A 22,335-nucleotide genomic window follows, 5' to 3' on the forward strand; every position below is an offset into this window, starting at 1 on the left:
CTTTCATTTGTCACTTGCTGCTTGTTTTGAGTATGCCATTCTGTAATTCTGAGGCAAGAAGAAATTCCTACAGAAATGGTGTTTGTTTCTTGCATAAACAACACACAGGAACTTGGAAAACAGGTGGACAGAAACTCAGATTACATCAAGGCATTCGTTATGGTCTGTGTCTGAGGTGAAATCTAAAGCAATGGGTTAACTGTTGTCCTGTAGCTCTCACATCCTTTTATTCTGTGACCAAAATGGCTTTCCTGGGATCCTGGCAGAGCCAGCCTGCCCTGCCTTTCCCATTTTTGCAGAGCAGTTTCAGGATCCTGGTGGTAATTATCAGAATTGTTCCTCTAGGAGCTCTCTGCAGTTTCCTCAGAAACCACAAGAACTGAGAGGAAGCCTTCTCTTACCAGCTGCTGCATGCAAATTCACCCTTCATCCCTCTTTCTATCACTTCTTTTTTTCAAGTGTGTTGCCAGTTTGTCTCTCAGCTACATTAATCCCTTGGTTTTCCTCATTTTCACTTAGAACACCCGTCAGTTTGGTGCTTCTGTTCTCCTATAAGGTAGTCATGAAAGGCAAGGTTCCAATTTTAACATCTTCCACTTACTCATAAATAACTCCTCAGTATTTAAATTAACCTGTATAAAAAACTGTGAAGTAGTTTAGCTGCTTCAGCAAAGAACTTTTCTTGGCTCTTGATCTCAGGTGCAGTTCTAGCCCAAACAATATAAAAATACAAGATATCCTTGAGGAGAGGGTGGTGATTGAGGCACAGGGAGAGTGGCCAGGGGACAGCATTTCTCAAAAGCTGTATTTCAGCATTTTTTCAGAGTGAGCCTTGATTCAGTTTCCACACTACTTTTGCAAGCCTCCTCTCTATTCTGGATGTTTATGCAGATGCACCTGACATTTTTAAATATGAAAAAGGACTGGCACTACATTAGACTCAGCTGTGTAACAGTTTTCCAAAACCATCAAATTATTACTGGCAAATAAAATTTGCCAGAAGATGCTCTGAGTTTCTTCTGAGTATTAGAACCAGAAACTTACGATGAAAAGCTTGAATGGTTGATCCTACAACTCTGTTACTTGGCCAAGCCCTTTCCACTTCCCACAGTCTGCTGTGCATTATGTAATCTTCTATCCAAAGCTCGTCTGCTGTGGCAAAAGCAGGTGTGGGAAGCAGTCTGGGGCAGTGGATTGCTGACACTCAGCTCAGTGCTGCTGGCAAGTTTCACTTACAGTCATCAAACAGATCTGGCAAAAACGAGAAGCAGATTTGTGTGGTGCTGTGAAGTGCTGTCACCTCTCAGTCAAAGCCCCGCCAGCAGGAGCTCAGTGCACTTGTACCCTGCCCCAGCAGCTGTGCTGCAGCACACAGCACAACCAAAACAGCCCAGCGTGGGCTGAGAGGCACCACAGCTCTGTCTGGAGATGGTGTGCTAAGAAGGAAACACAGAAGTTCACAAAGAAGATAATTTTTCTTGGATGAGAAGTGTGAACAGGAGCGCTGTTTGTCACCTTCAGCCAGAATGTTGTCTCACATCTGCCTGACCTGGGTTCTCCTGGTGCTGCTCACAGGTAACCAAGGGTCACAAACAGCTGGGGGGAGGTGGGTGGAGGAGACACACATCAGGGATTCTGAGGGTGGCAAAGAGAATTTTGTCTTGCAGCAGGAAGAGTTGCCACATAGAGGCTGCAGTTCTGTGTTAAAATAGAACTTCGTGATGGCTCAGTAGAGTTCTAATGACCTTTTCTCCTTTGTGAAACAGAAACATGCCGAGGGTATGGTGGTTTTAAAGATGCTGCTTCTTGCTAATGGGCTTTTTTAGACAATGATGATTTGAGCAGAGAACTTCAACTTGTTTTAGAGAAGATGTAAAACAAAGACAATTTACTTTTGCAGGCTTTGTGAAGATGAATGCTTAGGTAGACAGGGAAAAGATCAACTGTGGCTTCTGGTGTTTCTTAGCTATATGAAATATTATTGAGACAAATTGAGAATTTTTCCTTTTTTGTTTTTAAATCCTGAGGGAGAAGTCCTAGATTGTTAACGGCAACAGCAATGAAAACAACAGGTTGCAAAATGCTAATAATAAAGATAGACAGACATAAAAACTTGGTGGCAAAATAAACTCAGTAGAAAGAAAAGGGGTTTTACAGATATTTCTTGTAGTTTTTTATAAAGCCTTTTATGATGAGTCACATTTTGAGCTTCCTTTTCATATTAAAGAAGATCAGCTGGTTTTAGAGACTTGTTTCTAGTGTGTTTTTTTGCTGTCATGAATGATCTACTGGATGTTAGGGCTCACTGTCTTGACCTGAGTAGCGTGACAGCCTCGAGGAAATGTGACAAATTTATGGGGAAGCAAACAAGTTAAAAATTACATAAGATTTAGAAGAGGGAATAAGGTAGTGGAACAAAAAAGAGAGTATATATAATATTCCTCAAAAAAGCCCTGAAACATTTCTTGTAATAAGAATTGGCAAAACCTGCCTTGAGGCAGGAGAAAAGGAAATTCATTCAGCAGTGATCCTTCAGATGAAACCTGCAGTTCAGTTCATTGAAAGGAGGGAAGAGTTTCCCACAGTGGTTTTGAGAAAAGTAAATGTCTCACTGTTCCCTTGTGTGTGTGGCTTGGGTTAAATGCACACAAAGGAAAAAGAGCCAAGAGACTGCACCTGGCTCAGGAGAAGCCACAGAGTTTCTTCATCTCATTGCCTATGTGCAGAGGCTGCAGAAAATGGTTTTTCTCTGAACGTGTCCCTGGCCTGATCGTTATTCCTCACTGCACCAGTCCTGCCAGGACACAAATGTCTATTTGTGCAAAATCTGATCCAGCAAAGCCTGGTGTTCTTTGGGAGATGGGAGGTTTCAGACATGCAAGATGCACAAGAAGCTTCCACGTGCCCTGTGCTCTATAACCCTTTGTCTTTCTGTCCACAGGCTCCACAGTATCAGAATCAATTGTGATAGGAGAGGTGGGGCAGGACATCAGTGTGCCCTGCCGTTACAGTGTCTGGAACAGAGACAGCATCACATCCATGTGCTGGGGCCGGGGCAGCTGCCCCAAGTCAAAGTGTTCCCGGCCCATTATCTGGACAGATGGCTGGAGGGTGACAGAGCAGCACAGCAGCAGGTACCAGCTGAGAGGGGACCTGCACAGGGGGGACGTGTCCCTGACAATCGTGGACGCCAGGGAATCAGACTCTGGGACCTACTGCTGCCGTGTGGAGATCCCAGGGTGGTTCAATGATCAACTGATTAATCACAAGGTTGTGGTGAGGAAAGGTGAGTGCAGAGCAGTGCTCTTGTGAGCACCATTGTGGTGGATCTGCTCCTGGGTCTGGACTGAAAGCTTGTGGTGGAAATGATTTCTGCAGTCATCCATAAGACTGATCTTGAGGACCTTGCCCATCTGCTGTTAAGCTGCCTTTGGCAATGTTGTTATCCCACTGCAGTCACTGCAGGTAAAAAAGGACATGATGCTTTCATGGAGCATTCTTAGAGACACCAAAGAATTTAAAAGGAAGGGCAGCATAACGTATTCATCTAAATCTTTATTGCTGCACCTTTGTAATTGAAAGCTGTGTTTGATTTTCCTTGCTTCATTCCAGATTAAAGCCCAGGGATGCAAAATTGGTATAGAGAAGCTTTTTATGCATTCTTCCTTTGATTTTTAGTTTTTCCCTTGCTTGTGATACTATTTAGAACAAGTGGCTGACATATGTACTTGTGCTTTGCTAGCAAATTTTTTTACTATGGAAACACTGTCTCTTTCTCAATACACAAATGCCCAATAAGGTTAATTATGTGTTAATTTTGTTTTATATTTTAACATCAGCAAGGATCTCTACTGCAAGTCCACACACTTACACCTCTGAACAGACCTCAGGTAATTTTTATCCAAGTGTTAATAGCATATACAAGCCATATTGCAAATGGGGAATCTTAGGAAGGAAAAAAATATTATAGATGATAGAAATATTTGGCTTAAATTTATTAAACATTACCAAAGATCAGAACTTGGATTTGAATTCTGCTTGATATTATACAGAAGGAACATGTATATTTGGGAGGAAGCTGCTTCCAGGTGTGATGTTTAAGTAGATGTTTAGTTGTACTGCAAGGTTTGCTTTTATTTGACTGTTGTTTTAGTTTGTTGGGGTTTTTTTGTGGTATAAAACCTCACCTCATCTTCTAGAAATGCATCCCATGAATGGTAAAACACAACTTTTAGGAGTTGGGTGTACCCACTATTTAATCACAACTGTTTTATTGGACTAGCTCAAAAGAACATCAAATTAAGGCTCCTGCCTCCTGTAGCAGTCAGCAGCAGAAGATTAAGGAGAATGGTAGAAAAATGGCATTAATTTTGTGATACAGTGCCAAATTATTATTCCACCTGGTTGTAAGGTGTGTCCCTGAGGCTGCCCACAGCCTCTGTGCACATTTAATAATGTGAGGGCCCTCACTGCAAGGGAAGAGACAGTGCTCAGCTATTCCTCACTTGTTTTCTCCATTCTCTTCACAAAAGGATAAACTTCTATCATGAACCCTCTCAGCTGCATCTTTCCAGTCTGAAAAAGACAACTTTAATTTCCACTACACAAGAGAAACCTCGTGGTGTAGCAATGGCTTATTCTCTGGATTCTGAAAAAAAATGAATCAGGGATGCCATTTGTATTTCTCCCTCTATCTTGGATGTTTTCAGCTAAGCAACTCCAAATTAGTGTTACAACAGTTGCATTTCCTTTTTGGAAGAAGAAGTGAAAACTTTCTCAGACAGTTTCCATTCTAGTTGCAAATAACATTGATTACAATCTTAGAACTCAGGGATTTTCTTATCCCTGTGACCTCTTCTTCAGCTGGTGGTGGAACAATGTTTGAAGTTTTCAGAATAAAGGTAGTGTGTGCATGATCACACTGAGGAGATGGGAAAAGGCAGGTGGCCATGTGCCTCTGATTTAGAAATACTCTAGAATCTCCAGTGGAAGCTGATGATCCTGTCCTCTTCAAAATAAAGCTTCTGGGATAAGCATAAGAATTTAAAACATAGAAGCAACCAGCTGGGGTTGGAACAGAGGGAGCAGGAGATTTTGTGTTCAGGAGGTTTTTATGTCATCTGACAACACAAGGAGAAACTGAGTCTGATGATAGATAAGACAGAAATTTGTAGCTTTTAATTTTAAATGTGGTGAACAGCTGTGCTCTGGGAAATTACCTCAAAATGTGCTGCAGGTCCTTATGCAAATATATCACATTTTGCTCAGTCTGTTTACTGTAGAGCTGCCTGGGGCTATAAAAGTATCACCTGTTTGCTGTGACTCTGCATCATGTGCTGCTTCAAGGTCCTGAGATAATCTTCATCAGTTTTCAGCTGATAACCTAAGTTTGCTTTATGCATCATTTTTTGCTTCAAGGCCAGGTTGGATGGGGTATTGAGAAACCTGGCCTAGTGGAAGGTGTCCCTGCCCATGGTAGGGGATGATATGGGCTTTAAATCCCTTTTATCCCAATCTGCTTTATGATCCTATGGCCACTGTTTCTTGGCTCCAGAGCTGACTGGTAACTTCTTCCCTTGAGATAACAGTGAGTCAGGTATTTCCAAGAAGGAGTTCAAGGCTCTGAAAAGAACAGCATAAACTTCAATATTCAGAGTTTTGTGCTGCCCTCGGAAGGCACCAACCTCTTATGATAAGCAGAGCCCAGACTGTTGATACACACAGTAGTTCAGGGTCCCAAGTGAGCTGTACAAATTCTTCCCTGTCGAGGCAGAGCAGTTTTCTGTGCAAGTGATGTGTTTGCCTTGCCTTTGCTCAGGTCCTGGCAGCACCAGGGAATCCTCCTTCACTGTCACAAGGACCTGGCCACCGGTTTCTGCTTCAGAAGCTCCTCAGACTGTAAGCATCAGCCTTGCTGTAGCACACCTAGACAGAGTGGAGGGACCTGAGAGGTTACTGGGTCATCCCAACAGGTCACTTCTGCTACTTTTGTCTGATTGCAACAGAATATTGTTTGCTAGTCTGCGTGTTTAGTGGTTATAAAGAGTGCTTATGTGCTCATTATTAGAGGGGGGGGGGGAAATACCCTGCTTAGCATGCATAAAGTACTTCCTTCTAGAGGGGAAAGAGCTTTAGCAACATTTCTATTTCTTTTCAGGCCTCTACTCCCTGCTCAGGCCCCTCAGACTGCCTGGATGTGGCTGCAAGCCTGCAGGTATGGCAGGACATGGGCAGGAGTGGAGCTTGGGCCACCTGAGAGCACAGGGCTGCCCTGCCCTCCCTGTGCAGAGGGGTCAAACAGGCAGCTCTGTGTGTCCTGCTCAGCCCTGCAGCACAGCTGGGAGGGTGGGACATCATGAGACATCTTATTCATTTAAAAAAAATCACCAAATATTATTAAACCTGAACAAATGGGATTTGGCATAATTCATGTCTTCTGAAAATCTCCAAGCCTGTGTTTAACAGCACAGTTCACACAATTGTTGCAGAGATTCTGCTTGAAACTGGGCCCATTTCTCACATTAGGGTTTGGTCTCAGGTGTGCTTTTCCTGCAAAGGTGCAAAACACACAGGAGGCCTTTGGGTGCTGCATGAGCTTCTTGCTGTCAGTCCCTCTAACACTCCTTGGCTTGTGTTTGACAGAACGCATCTGTGTCACTTCCCAGAGAGCAGCACCCAGAGCATGGGCTCTACATTGGGATTGGCTCATGTGCAGCAGTGCTGCTCATCCTGATTCTGGCTCTGCTCCTCTCTAAACGTGAGTACTTTCCATAGGCAGTGTCTCAAGGATTATTGAGGTTTGCCCAGCCCCAGCTGGGGCTGATGCCACATCTCCCACCTCAGGGCAGGGAGCTGAGATCCCGGGAGGCCCCTGAGCTCTGGCTGTTCACAATGGGAATTTCCTATCCTGAAAACATTTTTGAAGTTCCCTTGTTTAGTTTCTTACACATGAATTTGTTACAGGGCTTGTAGGGTCTTCAGGGCGAAGAGAGAGGCGAGAATCTTGACTTCATGTTCAGAAGGCTTGATTTATTATTTTATGATATATGTATTACATTATAACTATACTAAAAGAATAAAGAAGAAGTTCTCAGAAGTTAGCTAAGCTAAGAATAGAAAAAGAATGAATAAACAAAGGAGCTCTCTCTGATTCTGTCCCAGAGAGAGCTCGGTCTTTGATTAGCTCTTAATTGTACACATCTAATATGAGCCAATCACAAGTACACCTGTTGCATTCCACAACAGCAGATAACTGTTGTTTACATTCTTTTTCTGGGGCCTCAGCTTCCCATAAGGAAAAATCCTAAAGAAAAGATTTTTATAAAAAGATGTGTGTGACATCAATTTATCTTTGAACTGACTGCTTTACTTGCCTCAAATGGTTTAAACAAAATTAATTTTTTTTCTTTCTTTCTTTTCATTCTGAATGGTCCTTAGAATATTTTTACAACATCAAGAAGATGGGTGGTTCTGCAGGGTAAGTTTTCTGTTCCTGCTTTTGCTAGAAGGACAAATGAGGTTGCAGAAAAAAAATGTTGGTGTGCTGGCCATTCCCACCAGATCCTTTGGCTTTCTTTTTTAACCTCAAGTTTATAGAAAACATTATAAAAAGAAACTAGTAACTTCTGCTAGTTTTTGCTACTTAAAAGACAAAAATAAGCATCACTGTCAGTTCACATTACAGAGCTTTCTAACCTCAGGTGTCAATTGTCTCATAAGTGGAAAGATGATTCATTATCAGTCATGATCACATGTTTAAGCATATTTTACATGTTCTAGTGAGCTTGTTAATCTGTCCCTCTGTGGTTTTATTGTCTGTTTTTGGCTTTAACACCATGGTTTTTTACTCTTTTGTGCAGCCTTGTTGCATTTCAGAGGCCACGAGGTATGGGAAGCCATAGTGCCCTGGAAGAGGAGAATCCTGCAGAGGAAAATGTTTATATCATGGACTAAGGACTGGATGCATGGCTGCCTTTGTCATTGCTGGGACATTAAACAGTTTGCAAAATGTTGGCTGCTCCCTCTGCTCAGCAGCTGAGCGTGACTGCACTACTGAAGCATTATTCCCATCCTAATAATAAAACAAATAAAAGCTACACTTTAAATTAAAATCTTTATCAGCCTGTTCCAGAGACAGAAACCAAAACTGTCATTGGTGGAACTTTCCATTTCCTAAAGAAAGTTATGATTATATTTATTATCTGCTTCAAATTCTCGCTTCCTTGTTGGAAAAAAAAAAGAGGAAGTGCCAGAAGGGCACAATTGTGTTCACTGTGGATTCTATCTGCCACCTTCCACTGAGTCTGTGCCATCAGAGGGCAGAGCAATCTCAGAGCTGTGTGACAAAGAGGTCACATGGCCAATCTTGGTGGTATTAGTAATTTAATACACACTGAGTTGTATTTTCATTGCAATCAGGTATGGCCTGTTCTGGTAGCAGCTCAGGAATGCAATATATTAATGTCTGTCCACCTGGAATTAAATGTGGAAGAGATGTGGCTGCTCACCCCCACAGGGATATCCTTGAAGCCTACAGCATTAGAACCTCAATGGGCAGAACGGTCACAGCTTGTGTGCTGTGAGAGAATTATGACTAAGTGTGAGGTTTTTTGGCAAAGGACATCACTGTTTTTCTGTGGCTTTCTTCTCAGGTACATCTTTACCCTGAGAAGCCCTTGGGGTGGAAAGTCTCACTTCAAAGTTTCTAAAAAATCTGAACAACCTTCCCCCCTACCTTTGTAAAGCAAATGAAGTTATTTTCTTATCTTGGAGAGAAATCATGGACAAAATATTAGCTGGAAGTTGGCCTTGCCTTCACACATCTCTAGATATCAGGAAAAGTGAGGGACAAAACCAGCTCTGCCATTTTCTCTCTTCACATCATGTGTAGCTTTGTGTAAGAAGGTACAGAATCAGAAATGACTGGCTGGTGTCAGACTGTATTTTTGCATTTGACTATAAATAACAATTACTGACCTCAAATCTCTGCCCCTGCTGCACACAGTGCTTTCCTTCTGCCTGGCTTAGCATGTTGCTGCTGGAGGAAGTCTGATCTGGTCTCTGAACTGGCTCTCAGGGAACATCTTCAGCAGTTTCTGCTTTCCACAGTTTTATGTAATCAGTCTCTACTGGGTCAGAGTTAGACATGTGGGATCTCCAAAATCATCTGATTTCAACTGTCCCTACTCTTAAGGAGTTTGTGGGCCAGCCTTAAGACTCCTAATTATAAAAGATGCTTGTTCATAAGGATTTTGAAATGAATATTTCAGACTAATTCTTCCATAAGCAAATTTTTCATGTAAAGTAAAATTCTAGAGTATCTGATAACCAAAATCTTGAATCAAGCAAAACATTTCTGCTCTGCAACTGCTTGATAAACAGACTTTGCAAAGCTGGTGTGGAGCAAGAACTTTGCCTTGGGCATGCAGTGTAATACATTCCACAAAGGCAGAAGCTCCCTGGGCTTTTCCTACCTGCACTTGTGTCAGTGGATTTGGATCAGGCATTTCAAAAAGAGCCTCAGACACAAGCAGGTAAATGGCTTGGCAGCCATTCAGCCATCAGGAGATTGTCTGGCAGCACAGTGAGCTGATGAGCTGAAAACTCTCTTTTTTGAGACACCTCTGCCTTTTCTGCCTGCAAGAAGCCACTAGATAGGAGTACAAAAGCAGAAAGTGCCCCATGTGTTTGTGGTTCCTCCCAGCACACTTGGATTTTGGGTGTCCTTTTTCCATGCACTCTGCTGTTGGCCCAGCCTTGCTATAAAAACAGAGCTGATAGGATGCTGTGTTCACCCTCTGCCTTTCCTGGTTGCCTGTGACATTCTGTCCATTCTGTCTGGACAAGCTTCATAGGAATTTGTAGCTGAATTATGACCCAGCTTTGTGCCCCAGGTGAGACTCAGCTGCTCCCTGCTCTGGCATCAGCTCAGCATCAGCTCACAGCCACTGCTGGGTGGTCAGTAATGGGAGAAACCATGATCATTGCAGGGAAAAAGTCTCCAGGATATTGGATAGCTCAGCTTTCATTAGTTCTGCTCACAGAGCAGCTGGGGCTGGGCCATTGTATGAACTGTACCTGGTAGAATATAGCAAATTAGGCATTTTACTCATTGCCTTTACTGCTAACATTTTATTTGCTTTTTTCAGTGCTAGCAAGCAGAAGGGTGATATTTTCATGGGCTTGACTATCATGATAAGCCTAAAATCTCATTACTAAAAGTGTAATGCCTGGTTAACAGCCCATCATTTTATCATTTGAACTTGGAATTGCACTTGTTTGCACTGTGCTACATTTATTTGCACAGAATTTTGTCTATCTGCAATTCTTCATTCGTGACCTTACTGCCCTGAATTACTTTTGCTTTATTACTTGGCTGCTCCAAAGAACTTTCAGAGAACTTATTTGTCAATTGGTCAGAAAGAAACAAAACAGTCAGAAGGAGTGAAATGTATTTCTTGAAGATGATGTTGCATTTCTTTGGGAAGGATGTGGTTTTGGCAACAAAACATTTGCAACAACTTCCTCCAAGGCTGTCTCTGCAAACAGAAAATGAAGCTGGGGAAAGAGAGGGGTCTTCAGGCAGAAGACAGAAGCATGGGAAATGAGAGATTAAGAAAATGTAAGTGAATACACAGTCTGAGGGGAGACTACACCAAATGTTTAGGGGTGTAAAGGCACAGAATTTGTTTTTGCCACTCAGGACTCTGGAACAGAACTGGGCTTAAAGAGTTCCAAGGAATGGCAAAGCATATAGAATATTGAAATTTCTGGTGATAGTACCATGCTAAATGTCTTGGAAGAGGAAAGGTGAAAAGGACAGCCTGTTCCAGGGATTACTGCCCTCTCACTAAATACTTCCTAATGTCCTGTGTAAAACCCCCTGGTGAGCTTGGATTCATCCCCATGTGTCCTGTGAGTGGCTACCAGGGAGGAGGGATCAGCATTTCCTGTCCATGTCCCCTCCTCAGGAAGCTGCAGAGAGATCTGAGCTCCTCTCAGCCCCCTTTTCTCCAGTCCTGGAGTCCCCAGCTGCTCCTCACAGGACATTCATTCCAGGCCCTGCCACCTTCTCAGTTGGCCTTGTCTGAGCACATTCACAGAATTCACAGAATTCACAGAGTCACAGAATCACTGGGTTGGAAGAGACCTTAAAGATCACCAAGTTCAACCCAGCCCCACCACCTCAAATAAACCCTGGCACCCAGTGCCACATCCACTCCTGTTTTAAACGCATCCAGGGATGGTGACTCCACCGCCTCCCCGGGCAGCCATTCCAGAACTTTATCACTCTTTACATAAAAAACATTTTCCTAATGTCCAACCTATATTTCCCTCGATGCAGCTTGAGACTGTGTGCTGTGGTTGTGTATTGCAGTACCTGAATGTCCTTAAATTGTGCAGCCCAGAGCTGCCCACAGTGCCCCAAGTGGGGCTGCAGAGCTCTGAGCACAGCAGGAGATCCCCCTTTGGCCAGTTCCTATCCGGAAACACTCTCAGCATGTCAGATCTGGAAATGGAGAAATGAGACTGCAGTGAGACTCACTCAGGCTCAGGAAAGGATAAGATCTGGTTTCCTACTCTTCCACTCACTACCTGGGTGTCTCCATCAGCCAGAATGTCCCATTTTGTGCTGTTTTACTGGATGGTGATACAGATCTTTATAGGTGAGTCTTCACCTGCTTTTTGTGTGTTTGCTCAGGAAATTAACATTGTTTTCAAATGAAAACCAGCAACACTTGTTTTGTGAAAACAAAACAGTGAAAAAAATCATAATTGTATATAGAACTTCAAAAATTTTCTTGTTTACAGAGTTAATATTGCTTGAAGGTTGTGGTTTTTTCACTTTCAAAAATGTATGCGGTTTTCTCTGTGTTAGTTCCCTTGTTCTTTTCCTTTGCAGAGCTCCTGAAGGATGAGAATGGCTTTTTGTTATCTGCTCTTTAACTCAGCTCCACACTGAGAATGTGTTGTCTTGAGGTTCAATAGCCAGTTAAATGCTTCTTTTCTGTTTATCAGTCATACTCTCTGCAATCTCATCAGTAAAGAAGCTTCAGTAAGAAAAAAAAAAATAAAAAGGATTGATAGGGCAAACATTCCAAATATCTTCTGCAAAGTAGGAAAATTATTCCAGGAATAGATCAAGGGGGAAAAGAAGTCTTCTCAAACATCTGTTTGGGCTGGAGGATGAATGTTTTTGTCCATTCAATGACCAGTTTGTGGGAGAGAGGACAACTACAAGAGCAACTATGGGAATTACTGCTTAGTGCCAGTTGCACCTGAGGGTGGGTTTGAGAGAGAATGAATACAAATATGAGCACACCTGTATGATCTGACCAATTATGAATACCCCTTTCTATTTTGGGTGGGATGTTAAACATCTGGAGTCCATTTCTCTCTCACTAATGAAGAACCTAAGAGAGGCAAAGCTCACAGAATTCAGTGGGAAAAGCAAGGCAGAGCCTTGGGTCAAACCTGGGTGCCTGGAAGGTCGGGGCAGGATTCCCCTCACAGGAAGAGCAGGGTCTCAGGAAGCTCCTAATTTCAAATACATGTTCATTCCCTCCTATTTACTGTTTCCTTTGTAAAATTAGTCTGTAGAAGAGGCTGCACCTGAGAAGTAAGTTATTTAATCCTTATTAAATAAAGATTCATGCTGTTCAATCCAGGCTGCTGCAGTATTGAAGCTCTCCTCAGCAGCCTGCAGTGCAGGCAGATGTTGGCAACATTAGCTTCACAGAAACTGACAGAGGATTTGAAACTGCAAAACCTGTAACTTTCTAACAGGAATACTAGAGGGAAACTGCACTGAAGACACTCTGATGCCTCGTGTCTTTCCTCTTCTTCTTTCAAAGTGTTTACTTATTTATTGACTAAGTTCAGGGCTCTGCTTCTTCCAAAGAGAAGAGCAGGCAAATTTTCATGTGTTAAAGGATTGCTATATGAGGCTGTTTTTGTGATATGCAGAAATGAGCTGAAAGACTAGAAGATGAGCCCATTTCTCCTCAAGAAGCAGTGACCTGAATCCTAGCAATAGTTTTAGCTGCTTTTGCACACATCTTTGATGGACCTTCTTGAAAATATGTGTTAACCTGCTCATGACTAACCCCTGCCTCTCACAGAAATACTTTCAAGGTCAACTGCATGTTTGGTTCTGTCTCCATAGAGAGAAGCCGTTTTCTCTGTTTTGCTGTTTCAAGGCAAATGAACCTTCCCTTTCCAAGGGCCAAAGCCACCATCTCTCAAAGCCTTATCCTGTATTCAGGAATTCAATTTTCTGGCATCTCCTGCCTTCATTTCTCTGCAGAAGCTCCTGCCCTTCAGGCCATATTGCCTGTTGTTTTGTCTGCCTCTATTCTTTCAACATTTGGAGCTGTGGAAACCTGAACGGGTTGGCTTCTCTTGCCAGTGGGATGAGCAATAATGGATCTGAAATGTCATTCCAATAACAAGTCATGAGGCAGCCTGCCACAGACTAAAGCCTCACCTAGGGAATAGTCCATTAAAGAGAAAACAAAAGGGACATGGACACAGTTGGAAGCATCTGTTTTCTACCCGGGAGTTGTGCCAAAAAGGAAAGGCATTCAAACATCTGGCAAAATAGAAATGTTTGGCAAATCAGGGCTGAAGCTGGTGATAATAGCAGCAGAAGCAAGTCCTCTTTGGGGTGAGCAAGCTGGCCATGAGACATCAGATCTGCAGGGCTGGAGGACAGGTCTGGTTGCTCCCCAAGTTCATCAGTTCCTGCTCCACAGTGTGTAAATGATAACATGGGGGCAAAAGAAAGGTAGGACGACTGACACAGAGCAGGTGGGTGTAAAGCAGGAAAGATCTGGGAACTTTTTTGTGTAATTCCTTTTGTGAAGAAGAAATCTGTTTTAGGGCAATCTGGGAACTTCATAGATGGTTAAGATGGAATAATATACAGAAGGATTCAGACCAGATGCCAAGATGGGCACTGACTGTAAACACCAACCTAAGCTAGTCACTAAGAGTAAGAGGACAAGGAAAGTGTGTATGGGCTCTTTTTAAAATCAGCATAGCACCAACAACTAAAGTTTCTCTGTAGACAGAGTTCCACAAGGTGAGTGGGATTGGTTGGCAGGGCTTGCTCAGTGCACTTTCTGAGAACAGGTTCCTACAGACAGATCCCACTGCTGTGCCAGTTTAATTAGGCCCTAATTTCACACATGAATAGGTGTTTTGGATCCTGCTTTTGAGACTGTCAGTGAAAGGCAACTGTGACAGCATTTCCTTTTTGAAGGAGGTGATGGTGGGCTGAGAAAACCAGATGTCTTTCACAACAGGGTTCTGAACAACTTTCAAACGGCCTCTTAGGAGAGGAGATGGGATGGGAGCAGAACTCTCAAATTCCATTTGCAGAGGTCCTGTTTGTGCTTGGGCTGCCAGTGACAGACCCCAGCTTTGCTCACCACATATCTGATGTATTTTATAAGCCTCTCTTCAGCACCTGGCCAGGACCAGAGCAAAGAGCAGAGCAAAGCCTGATAGCTCCTGGCTGCTGCCTGTAGTGCCTTGGGGCATGAGCTGCAGGAGAAGCCTTGGGGATCAGCAGCTGTGGCCTGCAGGCTGGAGGGTTTGGTTGTTTGTTACAGACATATTTTATGAAAAATCCCTTTGCCAGGATTTTTTCTCCTGAGAGGCCTCAGAAACAAAATGTAAACAATAATTATCTGCTGCTGTGGAATGCAACAGGTGCATCTTTGATTGGTCTCGTGTTGTTGTTTTTAATTAATGGCCAATCACAGTCCGGCTGTTTGGACTCTCTGGTCAGTCACAAGAATTTATTATCATTCCATTCCTTTCTATTCCTTGCTAGACTTCTGATAAAATCCTTTCTTCTATTCTTTTAGTATAGTTTTATATTTATACGAATAGTATATATATATAGTTTTATATTTATATATTATTTATATAATTTTCTTTTACTATAATATATATAATAAAATATTAAATCAGCCTTCTGAAATATGGAGTCAATATTCTCGTCTCTTCCCTCATCCTGGGACCTCTGTGAACACCACCACAGTTGTTCACTCCCTGTGTTGCGTAGGCAGAGTCACCATGAGAGACTGACATCTGTCCCCTCTCCTTGCTCTCCCTGGCAGCCCCCACGGTGTGTGACATGGTTGTCAGAGGGACAGAGGGACAGCCTGTGACCCTGCCCTGCTCCTACCGCGTGGCGCAGCGCAAGGACATCTCCGACATGTGCTGGGGCAGAGGCCGCTGCCCCAACTCCAAGTGCTCCAACAAAATCCTGCACACCAGTGGCCCCACGGTGACGTTCAGGGTGTCTCAGAGGTACAGCCTGCGTGGGTCTGTTCCCTCTGGAGACGTGTCCCTCACCATTGGGGCGGCCCAGGCGCAGGATGCAGGCCTGTACTGCTGCCGCGTGGAGATCCCCGGCCTCTTCAACGACATCAAGCGCAACATCCGGCTGCTGGTGGCCAGAGGTGGGTCTGGGGGCCTTGGGGACATGGCCAGCAGGGACAATCCATTCCCTAGGTACTGAAATTGGAGTCTATGTGTGCTTTTTTTGGTTGTTTTGGCCAAAGAAGATCTCTGTTCTTAAAACCCCTCAGCCCCGTGAAGTGAAATTTAAAAGAGACAGGTGTCCCAAAAGTGAGAGACTGTGCTGTTTTTAGAACTAAACAAGGCACCCTGAAAAGAAAAACCCTAGAAGCAGCTCTAGTCCATGGCAGTAGTGAAAGCACTAAGCATAGAAAGATGTCACGATAGCAAATAATCTCCAAGCAGTGCCACGTGTGACAGGAAACACAAGAAGTCTCAACTGTGTTTCCAAAAGAAGCCTATAATACAAGAAAGACTCCTCACTCCTTAATAAACTGAGAATTGATTATCTAAAAAGTAGTGATAGACTAAGAATTAGTTATTTAAAAGATAGATGTATTAAAAATTTAGTAAGAAGAAAAAAGGTTTTTAGAAGTTTTTCATTCTTTCTGTGTGTTTCTTTTTACATATAGTTGTAAGTTAATAAAGTTTTCTCTTCTTTATTCCTAAGTTAGAGCCTACTTTACTCTATTCCTCGTCACATCTCACAGCAAACACAAAAAAAAAAAATATTTTCATAAGAGCACTGACCTTGCGCCAGCATCAAACCATGACATGTTTTTCCCAAATTATGTATTTTTCAAGGGAGATCACAGAATCAAAGAATTCACACAGAATCACAAGGTTGGAAGAGACCTTCAAGATCATTGAGTCCAACCCATTCCCTGACACCTCAACTGAACCATGGCACTGAGTGCCACATCCAGTCTTTTATTGAGTCACAGTGAATGCGCAGTTTAAATTAAAACAACTCCCTAAATTTTAACCTTTTTTTTTTTTTCCTTTCAAATGAATATTTTATTTCTCGCTGTGTAGCTCGGCTTGACTTTTTAAAAGATGATGGAATTAAAAAGGGATTTGTAATTTAAAGAGCGCTTGGAATGATACTCAGTTTTTCATTTGAGGTTCACCCCAACACTTAAGACTTTAGTTTCATTCATGTTGTAAGGAAACACATTAGGATGATCCACCCTTAAGGGTGCTTCCTTCCCCTTAAGGGTGGGTCCTCAACATCCACATATTTGGAAATTTTGTCTCAGAATCTTGAAGGGCTTCTTCCCCTTCCTATTATTTTTCTGAGCTGCAGGATAAAGCAAATTCTTGCACAGAAAAAAATGAGATGATACCCACCCTCCACAGAGCAGAAAAACATTTCTTTTGCGGCTTTTACAGATCGGGGATTGGTGTTCACAGCACATTTGTTAGTCTTTTTTAAACAATAGAGCAGGAGAAAGTGTGAAAAATGCTGCAATTGATTGTCTGCTCCTGAGGCTGAGGCAACAGGCCATGAAAAAAAGAACCAGTTGCAAAAATTAGCAAGAAGATTGTAGCTGAAAAATGGAGCTGTATTATTTATTATATTTTTATGAGGACATTGAAAAGCAAAATAACAAAGTTTTCAGGCTTTGGGGTTTTACCACACCAGGTTCTGGCCCTTCCATTTCTACAAGACGGTCAAGGAGGGGCTGTTTGAGACTGGTAAAAGCAAAGCAAATCTATAAATCTGTGAATTTCTTGGACTGGTCGTGCTTTCAGCTAATTAAAATAGTAACTCCCCCACCTTCATTTTCAGTGTTTTAGCAGCCAGATAATTTTTATTCAGTTCTGCATTGGCTTCCCTCAGGGTTGGTTGTGAATGCTCTGACCTGGCTTTTCCCTTGGCTGTGTTTTTTCCATGCAGCCCCTCCAGTGACCACCACCACCACCACCAGCACCACCACCACCAGCACCACCAGCACCAGCACCACCAGCACCACCACAGAAGCTCCCGTTTTCTCCATATATTTTACAGAAACAACTTCTGCTCCTCAAGCAACCTCTGATCCCCAGCCAACAACAGAGACCACAGTCCTGCTGACAACCAGCCCCCTTCCACCTGCAACCACAGCCCCCCAGTCTCCAGCAGTAACTACAGGGGACACCTCTGCTCCCCCAACCATTGCTGTTGGGACAGAAAATGATATTTTTACTGAGACTGTGATGGAAACGAGTTCGTCCCCAGATTTTCCAACCACTTTCCAAGCAGCTGATGTGACAACTGAAGATGACATGTTCTGCTCCACACTCCCTGGAAGCACAGAGGGTAACAGCACCAATCCTTCCCTTTTTCTGTGTAGCAGAGATGGTCTCTGTTAGCCTGGCTGCCATCATAGAGACTCTCCAATATTTATATTTATATCAGGGAAGTCCTCTCTGAGATGCCTATGGGTGTGTTTCAGGGGGTTTAGGCAAACACAGGTCAGTAGTTGTAGATGATGCAAAATTGGGGTGAACAGCCAAGGCAGCAGAGGGTCAGGCTTCCTGCAGAGGAGCTTTAACATGGAGAAATAATGTGGCAGAAACCTCATGAAGTACAACAGGAATAAATGCAAAGCACAGCACCTGAAGTGGGGTAAGAGAGATTCACTGAACTGTGCACTAATTTTTTTCCTTGATTTGTGAAAGACAATTGAAATTGCCTGGTGAAAAGTTTAGTTTAGAGCATGTTCTGCTTGAGAAATAGTGACAATTCAAAGCATGTTTAAAAATGAGTATTTACATTCTCATCTCATATGAAGGCTGCTGCTGTTATTAGTGATCAGAGTGATCTGCTATCAAACCATTTGTGGGTTGCTACTTCATCCACATTACTGACTTCATTTCCACAGATTGATGTCTGCACAGATTTGAATGCCATGTGGATACCCTTTTAATTAGTGATCTTTATCAGCATTACTTTTTACTTTGTTTCAGTGACCACTGAATTGCCAGATAAACTTCCAGCTGCAGAGGAAACCTCCACCTCTGTCCTGATGGAGGAGTTGTCAGTCAGGGGTGAGTAGGATAACATTACAAGATCAGAAGTTTCCTTGCTCAGAGAAATTAAAAAAGTTGGCATCAACAAAACTGTTGAGTATCAAGAGTGCACTAAACGGGTACTGATGATTATTCATTGCAGCTGGCAGTATCAGGGATCCACACAGAAATTGTTTGAAATCACAATGTAACAACAGGTGAGAAAAACATGGTTTTATACCTCCAAAGGAAGTTGGTTTTGAGTAACTCATGACCGTCAGATATCTCAGGTCTGAGAGAAGTCAAAAACTGAACATTTCAACATGGCTGAATTCTCAGATATCTGATTTGTCATCACTATGAGTTCATTGAGATTTCCATTTTAAATCTTCCCCATGTGTTGTGCCCCCAACAGAGAACTTAATGCTAAAATTCAAGGATGACATGTTGTATTTGGCCTCCTAGTTCTAGTCAGAGCCATGTCTTTGATAAAATACAAGCACATGGGATGTGGAGACACATCAACACAGCTCCCACAGGGGGCTGGTCAGAACTGAGATAGTTGGGGCAGATTTGGTTATGAATGAGATAACATGCTATGAGAAGTTAAAAAAAAATAAAAGAAAAATAGCAATGGGATTATATCTTGGAGAGACACGATTTACAGGAATATGTAGCGACAGGAGAAGGGGGAATGGCTGCAAACTGAGGGCAGGTTTAGATTGGATATTAGGAAAAATTCTTCCCTGTGAGGGTGGGGAGGCCCTGGCACAGATTGCCCAGAGAAGCTGTGGCTGCCCCATCCCTGGAAATGCCCAAAGCCGGGCTGGATGGGACTTGGAGCAGCCTGAGACAGTGAAGGTGTCCCTGGGTTTTCCTCTTTTTTTGGAGAAGGCTGGGGTTTCCCACAGCTTCCTCAGCCACCATTTGTGGTGGAAACTGATCCTTCTCTTTTGGTTGCAAGGTGCTTTTGCCCTTCTCATTCCCTGACAGTTCATTACTCCTCACATGAAGCAGTGACAGCCACTGCAGCCCTCCCTCCTTCAGGTGGCTGTGCCAGTAATCATTTCCATCTCTTTCATTTTCAGAGCTTTCAGCAAATTCAGATGGCAGTGCTGGGAAATATGAAGATAGAGAAGATGAGGCAAAACTTCCTGTAAGTTTCAAGAGTGTTTGAGTAGAAATCAGAACAGCAGGACATGCAAGTGATTTTCAGTGTATTTCTACTACAGAGAGAGCTTTTGCAAACAGTAGCTTGAACTTGTATTTAGAAGATCAGGAACCATCTGTTCCTGTTTTCAGTGGCTAGAGCCAAAATCTGAGCATTTCATCTGACTTGGAAACCTCAGAAAAAACTGATTCCCTGTGAGACAGGGGAGGTGAGATGGGGAAGGTATCATCCTTGAGGTAAAAGGCAATTTAGGAGGCTGTTGGCTGTTACACCTTCCCATGTCTCTAAGAGAAAGATGGGGGTGACTGAGCTCCTACCTCTACTTTGGGCACCTTATTGAGAAGTTCATGCTAAATGGGCTGAATCTGATTTCAGCATTTCAGAATAAGGTTTATTAAATGCTGAAGGGTAATTAATGTTGTTTATCATGATGTCTCTTCTCAGCATTTTGTACAGGCAAGCTCAGAACAGCATTGCAAACTGGAGCCCAGTGCTCTGAGCACCAGTGCAGCCCCTCCTGTGCAAATAGCTCTGAAGGAAATGTGTTCCCAAAGCCTTTTCAGCCTCTCTATTCTCCCTTCCAGTTTCCCAGCTCTGCCATTGTCATTGCCTGTGTCGTAGCGGGGTCCATCCTTCTGGGCTTGTTGGTTTGGAAACGTGAGTATCCTGAGCTGAATGATTCTAATGTCCTACTGAGTCCCTGGCTGTTCTGGGAACTCTGCCATGGCCCTGCAGCCAGGGCTGTGCTCATTTTGTGGGAGTTTCTGTCCTTTCTCCAGGGCTGTGGCAGCATCAGGGGGCCAGGGAGGATGAGTTGGTGGGGATGCACAGGAGGCAGCCTGTGCAAAGAACCTGTGTCCTCACTTCTTGCAGGGCTGGCTCATCCTGTTGGCTCTCTCTTTATAGTTAAGTGGCTCCATAATTTCCTGGAAATGCTCCTAAAAGACACTGGTGTAACTGAAATCAGGATGGGATCCTTTCTTTCCTGCTTAGCCCACAGAAATTTTGCACCTTGCTGTCATTGCTTCTGAGCTCATTTGACAGATACATTGGAATTATAGATTTTGTTTTGCCATTGTAACATTAATATTATTTTGCTTCCAGGTAAACAGACAAAGAAGTTTATAGTGAAAAGGTAATCCATTTTGTAATTTCCTATTAAAAGTTCCAGTGTAATTTTTCTTAGAGACAGGAAGGTATATTGGCCACTGATTGTAACGGGTGCAGTATTGGCTTGTGGTGCTGATTACCAAAGTTGTATTACGAGGAAACTTCACGGAACTTCACTCCAGAAATTCAATAGTGGCTCCTAGATGCTGCTTCTGTGTAGGAATGAACAGAAACCCAGAGCAATGGAGAAATTAAGCAACAATTACTGCAGTGTAGTGACTATAGCATAAGGCAGTGCTTCATCTGCTTTTATTTTTGATTGAGTACCAGGACATGATACCTTGTGCAAATGTGATTGATAAGTTTATATCTTCTGTTTATCTTGAAAAAAATAAACCCATCACCCCTTTTCCAAAGACCAATAATTTTTCAATGGTAGCTGGTCCTTCACTGCTTGCTCTACCTGGGAGACAGGGACTGGGAAGAGATTCTTTTCTGAATCCTATGGTGGTTACCCTGCAGCTGCCATTACAGGGTTCAAACAACCCTTCCCCCCTATCCATGAGAAGGATGCAAGCCAGGCAAATACCTCCCTGCTGTAAAAAGTAGGAGTTACCTCATTGCAGTCACTGTGCTCAGTAGCTTCATGTTTCCATTCCCATGGGAATTTGCTGATGTTACAAATAAAATAGAATGCTCTGGAGCAGCAATGTCCTTTTTCCCCATCCACAGTGATCTGTGCTTCTCACTGCAGTGCTGGACCACCAGAAGAGACTGACAAAGCTTTCAGTGGTGCTGAAGGAGAAAACAACATTTTTTCCCTGTGAAGAGCTCCTACATCACCTGCAGATGCCATGGGAAATAAAAAGGGCCTGATCCATGCTGCACTGAGAGATACTTGTGAGCCCTCAAAATATCAGCGGGTAAAAAACAAAGGCCAAAGCTTCAACCATGAAAATTTGAAATCTTTGTGCAAATTTTCCCATATCACCCTTAAAACTCACTGCATAAAGAAGCTTATTTGAGAAGGGGCTTTATACATTATTCATGGATGCTTCTGGCATCTGCCTTCCTACTATCACATGTTGCACAATTGAATTTGTTTTTCTCCATTTTTACTAATGCTCTTCCTTGAGTATAACTTGTACTCTGAGGAACAGAAGAGATCACATGGAAGGCTGACTATCTTCAAATTGCCATGAAGAAAGAAAAGGAATCGTAAAATACAGATTTTAATGCTTTCATGTAATCAACAGAAAAATTAAGCAACAAGAATGCTGTGAGTTTAAATCAAAAATGCAGATTACTTAAGGGGTATCACTACTGCCTGTGATTCAGCATGTTTGAATAACCCTTGGAGAATATGTTAATAAACTCTGTAATTTTTTTGCTGGCAACTGGACTTTTTATGCCACATCCTACAACATTTCAACAGGAGTTAGGTATTTCCCAGGTGTGGAAATTATTGGTGTGCTGTCTCAGCTCTCCAGAGAAATACTGCAGCATTAGCAGAGGTGGGAGAATGCCCAGAAGACCAACCTAGAGGGGAATTTCTCTACCTTGCCCCCACAAACCACTAATTTCTAAATCTGTTAAGGAAAAGGGATTGTCCATAGACGGTGGGATCATTGATGGATGATCTGCAGAGATGTTGCGTAATCCCCTGGGCTCCTCACCCACCCTGCTGC

At 42.9% G+C, this 22,335-nt stretch overlaps 1 protein-coding gene across 1 annotated transcript; it reads left to right on the plus strand.

Annotated features, from left to right (window-relative positions):
• The first annotated feature begins 1,387 nt into the window (after positions 1-1,387).
• Positions 1,388-22,029, plus strand: LOC128944810 (uncharacterized). Its single transcript, XM_054288260.1, has 16 exons — positions 1,388-1,575; positions 2,942-3,286; positions 3,840-3,890; positions 5,819-5,898; positions 6,158-6,214; positions 6,643-6,757; positions 7,438-7,477; positions 7,860-7,951; positions 11,550-11,666; positions 15,129-15,473; positions 17,273-17,674; positions 18,325-18,405; positions 19,455-19,522; positions 20,122-20,194; positions 20,642-20,672; positions 21,402-22,029. The coding sequence occupies exons 1-16, from the start codon at positions 1,527-1,529 to the stop codon at positions 21,472-21,474; spliced, it is 2,019 nt and encodes a 672-aa protein (XP_054144235.1). The 5' UTR covers positions 1,388-1,526; the 3' UTR covers positions 21,475-22,029.
• Positions 22,030-22,335: the final 306 nt, after the last annotated feature.

The sequence above is a fragment of the Melozone crissalis genome, unplaced genomic scaffold (genome assembly GCF_028551555.1).
Source record: "Melozone crissalis strain CALT ecotype California unplaced genomic scaffold, PUWL_Pcris_2 ptg000061l_1, whole genome shotgun sequence".
Taxonomy (NCBI): domain Eukaryota; kingdom Metazoa; phylum Chordata; class Aves; order Passeriformes; family Passerellidae; genus Melozone; species Melozone crissalis.

Coding starts and splice junctions, on each gene's coding strand:
- LOC128944810 (XM_054288260.1), top strand. CDS start 1,527: ATGTTGTCTCACATCTGCCTGACCTGGGTTCTCCTGGTGCTGCTCACA. Junction 1,576..2,941: donor TCTCCTGGTGCTGCTCACAG/GTAACCAAGGGT, acceptor TTCTGTCCACAG/GCTCCACAGTATCAGAATCA. Junction 5,899..6,157: donor CTTCAGAAGCTCCTCAGACT/GTAAGCATCAGC, acceptor ATTTCTTTTCAG/GCCTCTACTCCCTGCTCAGG.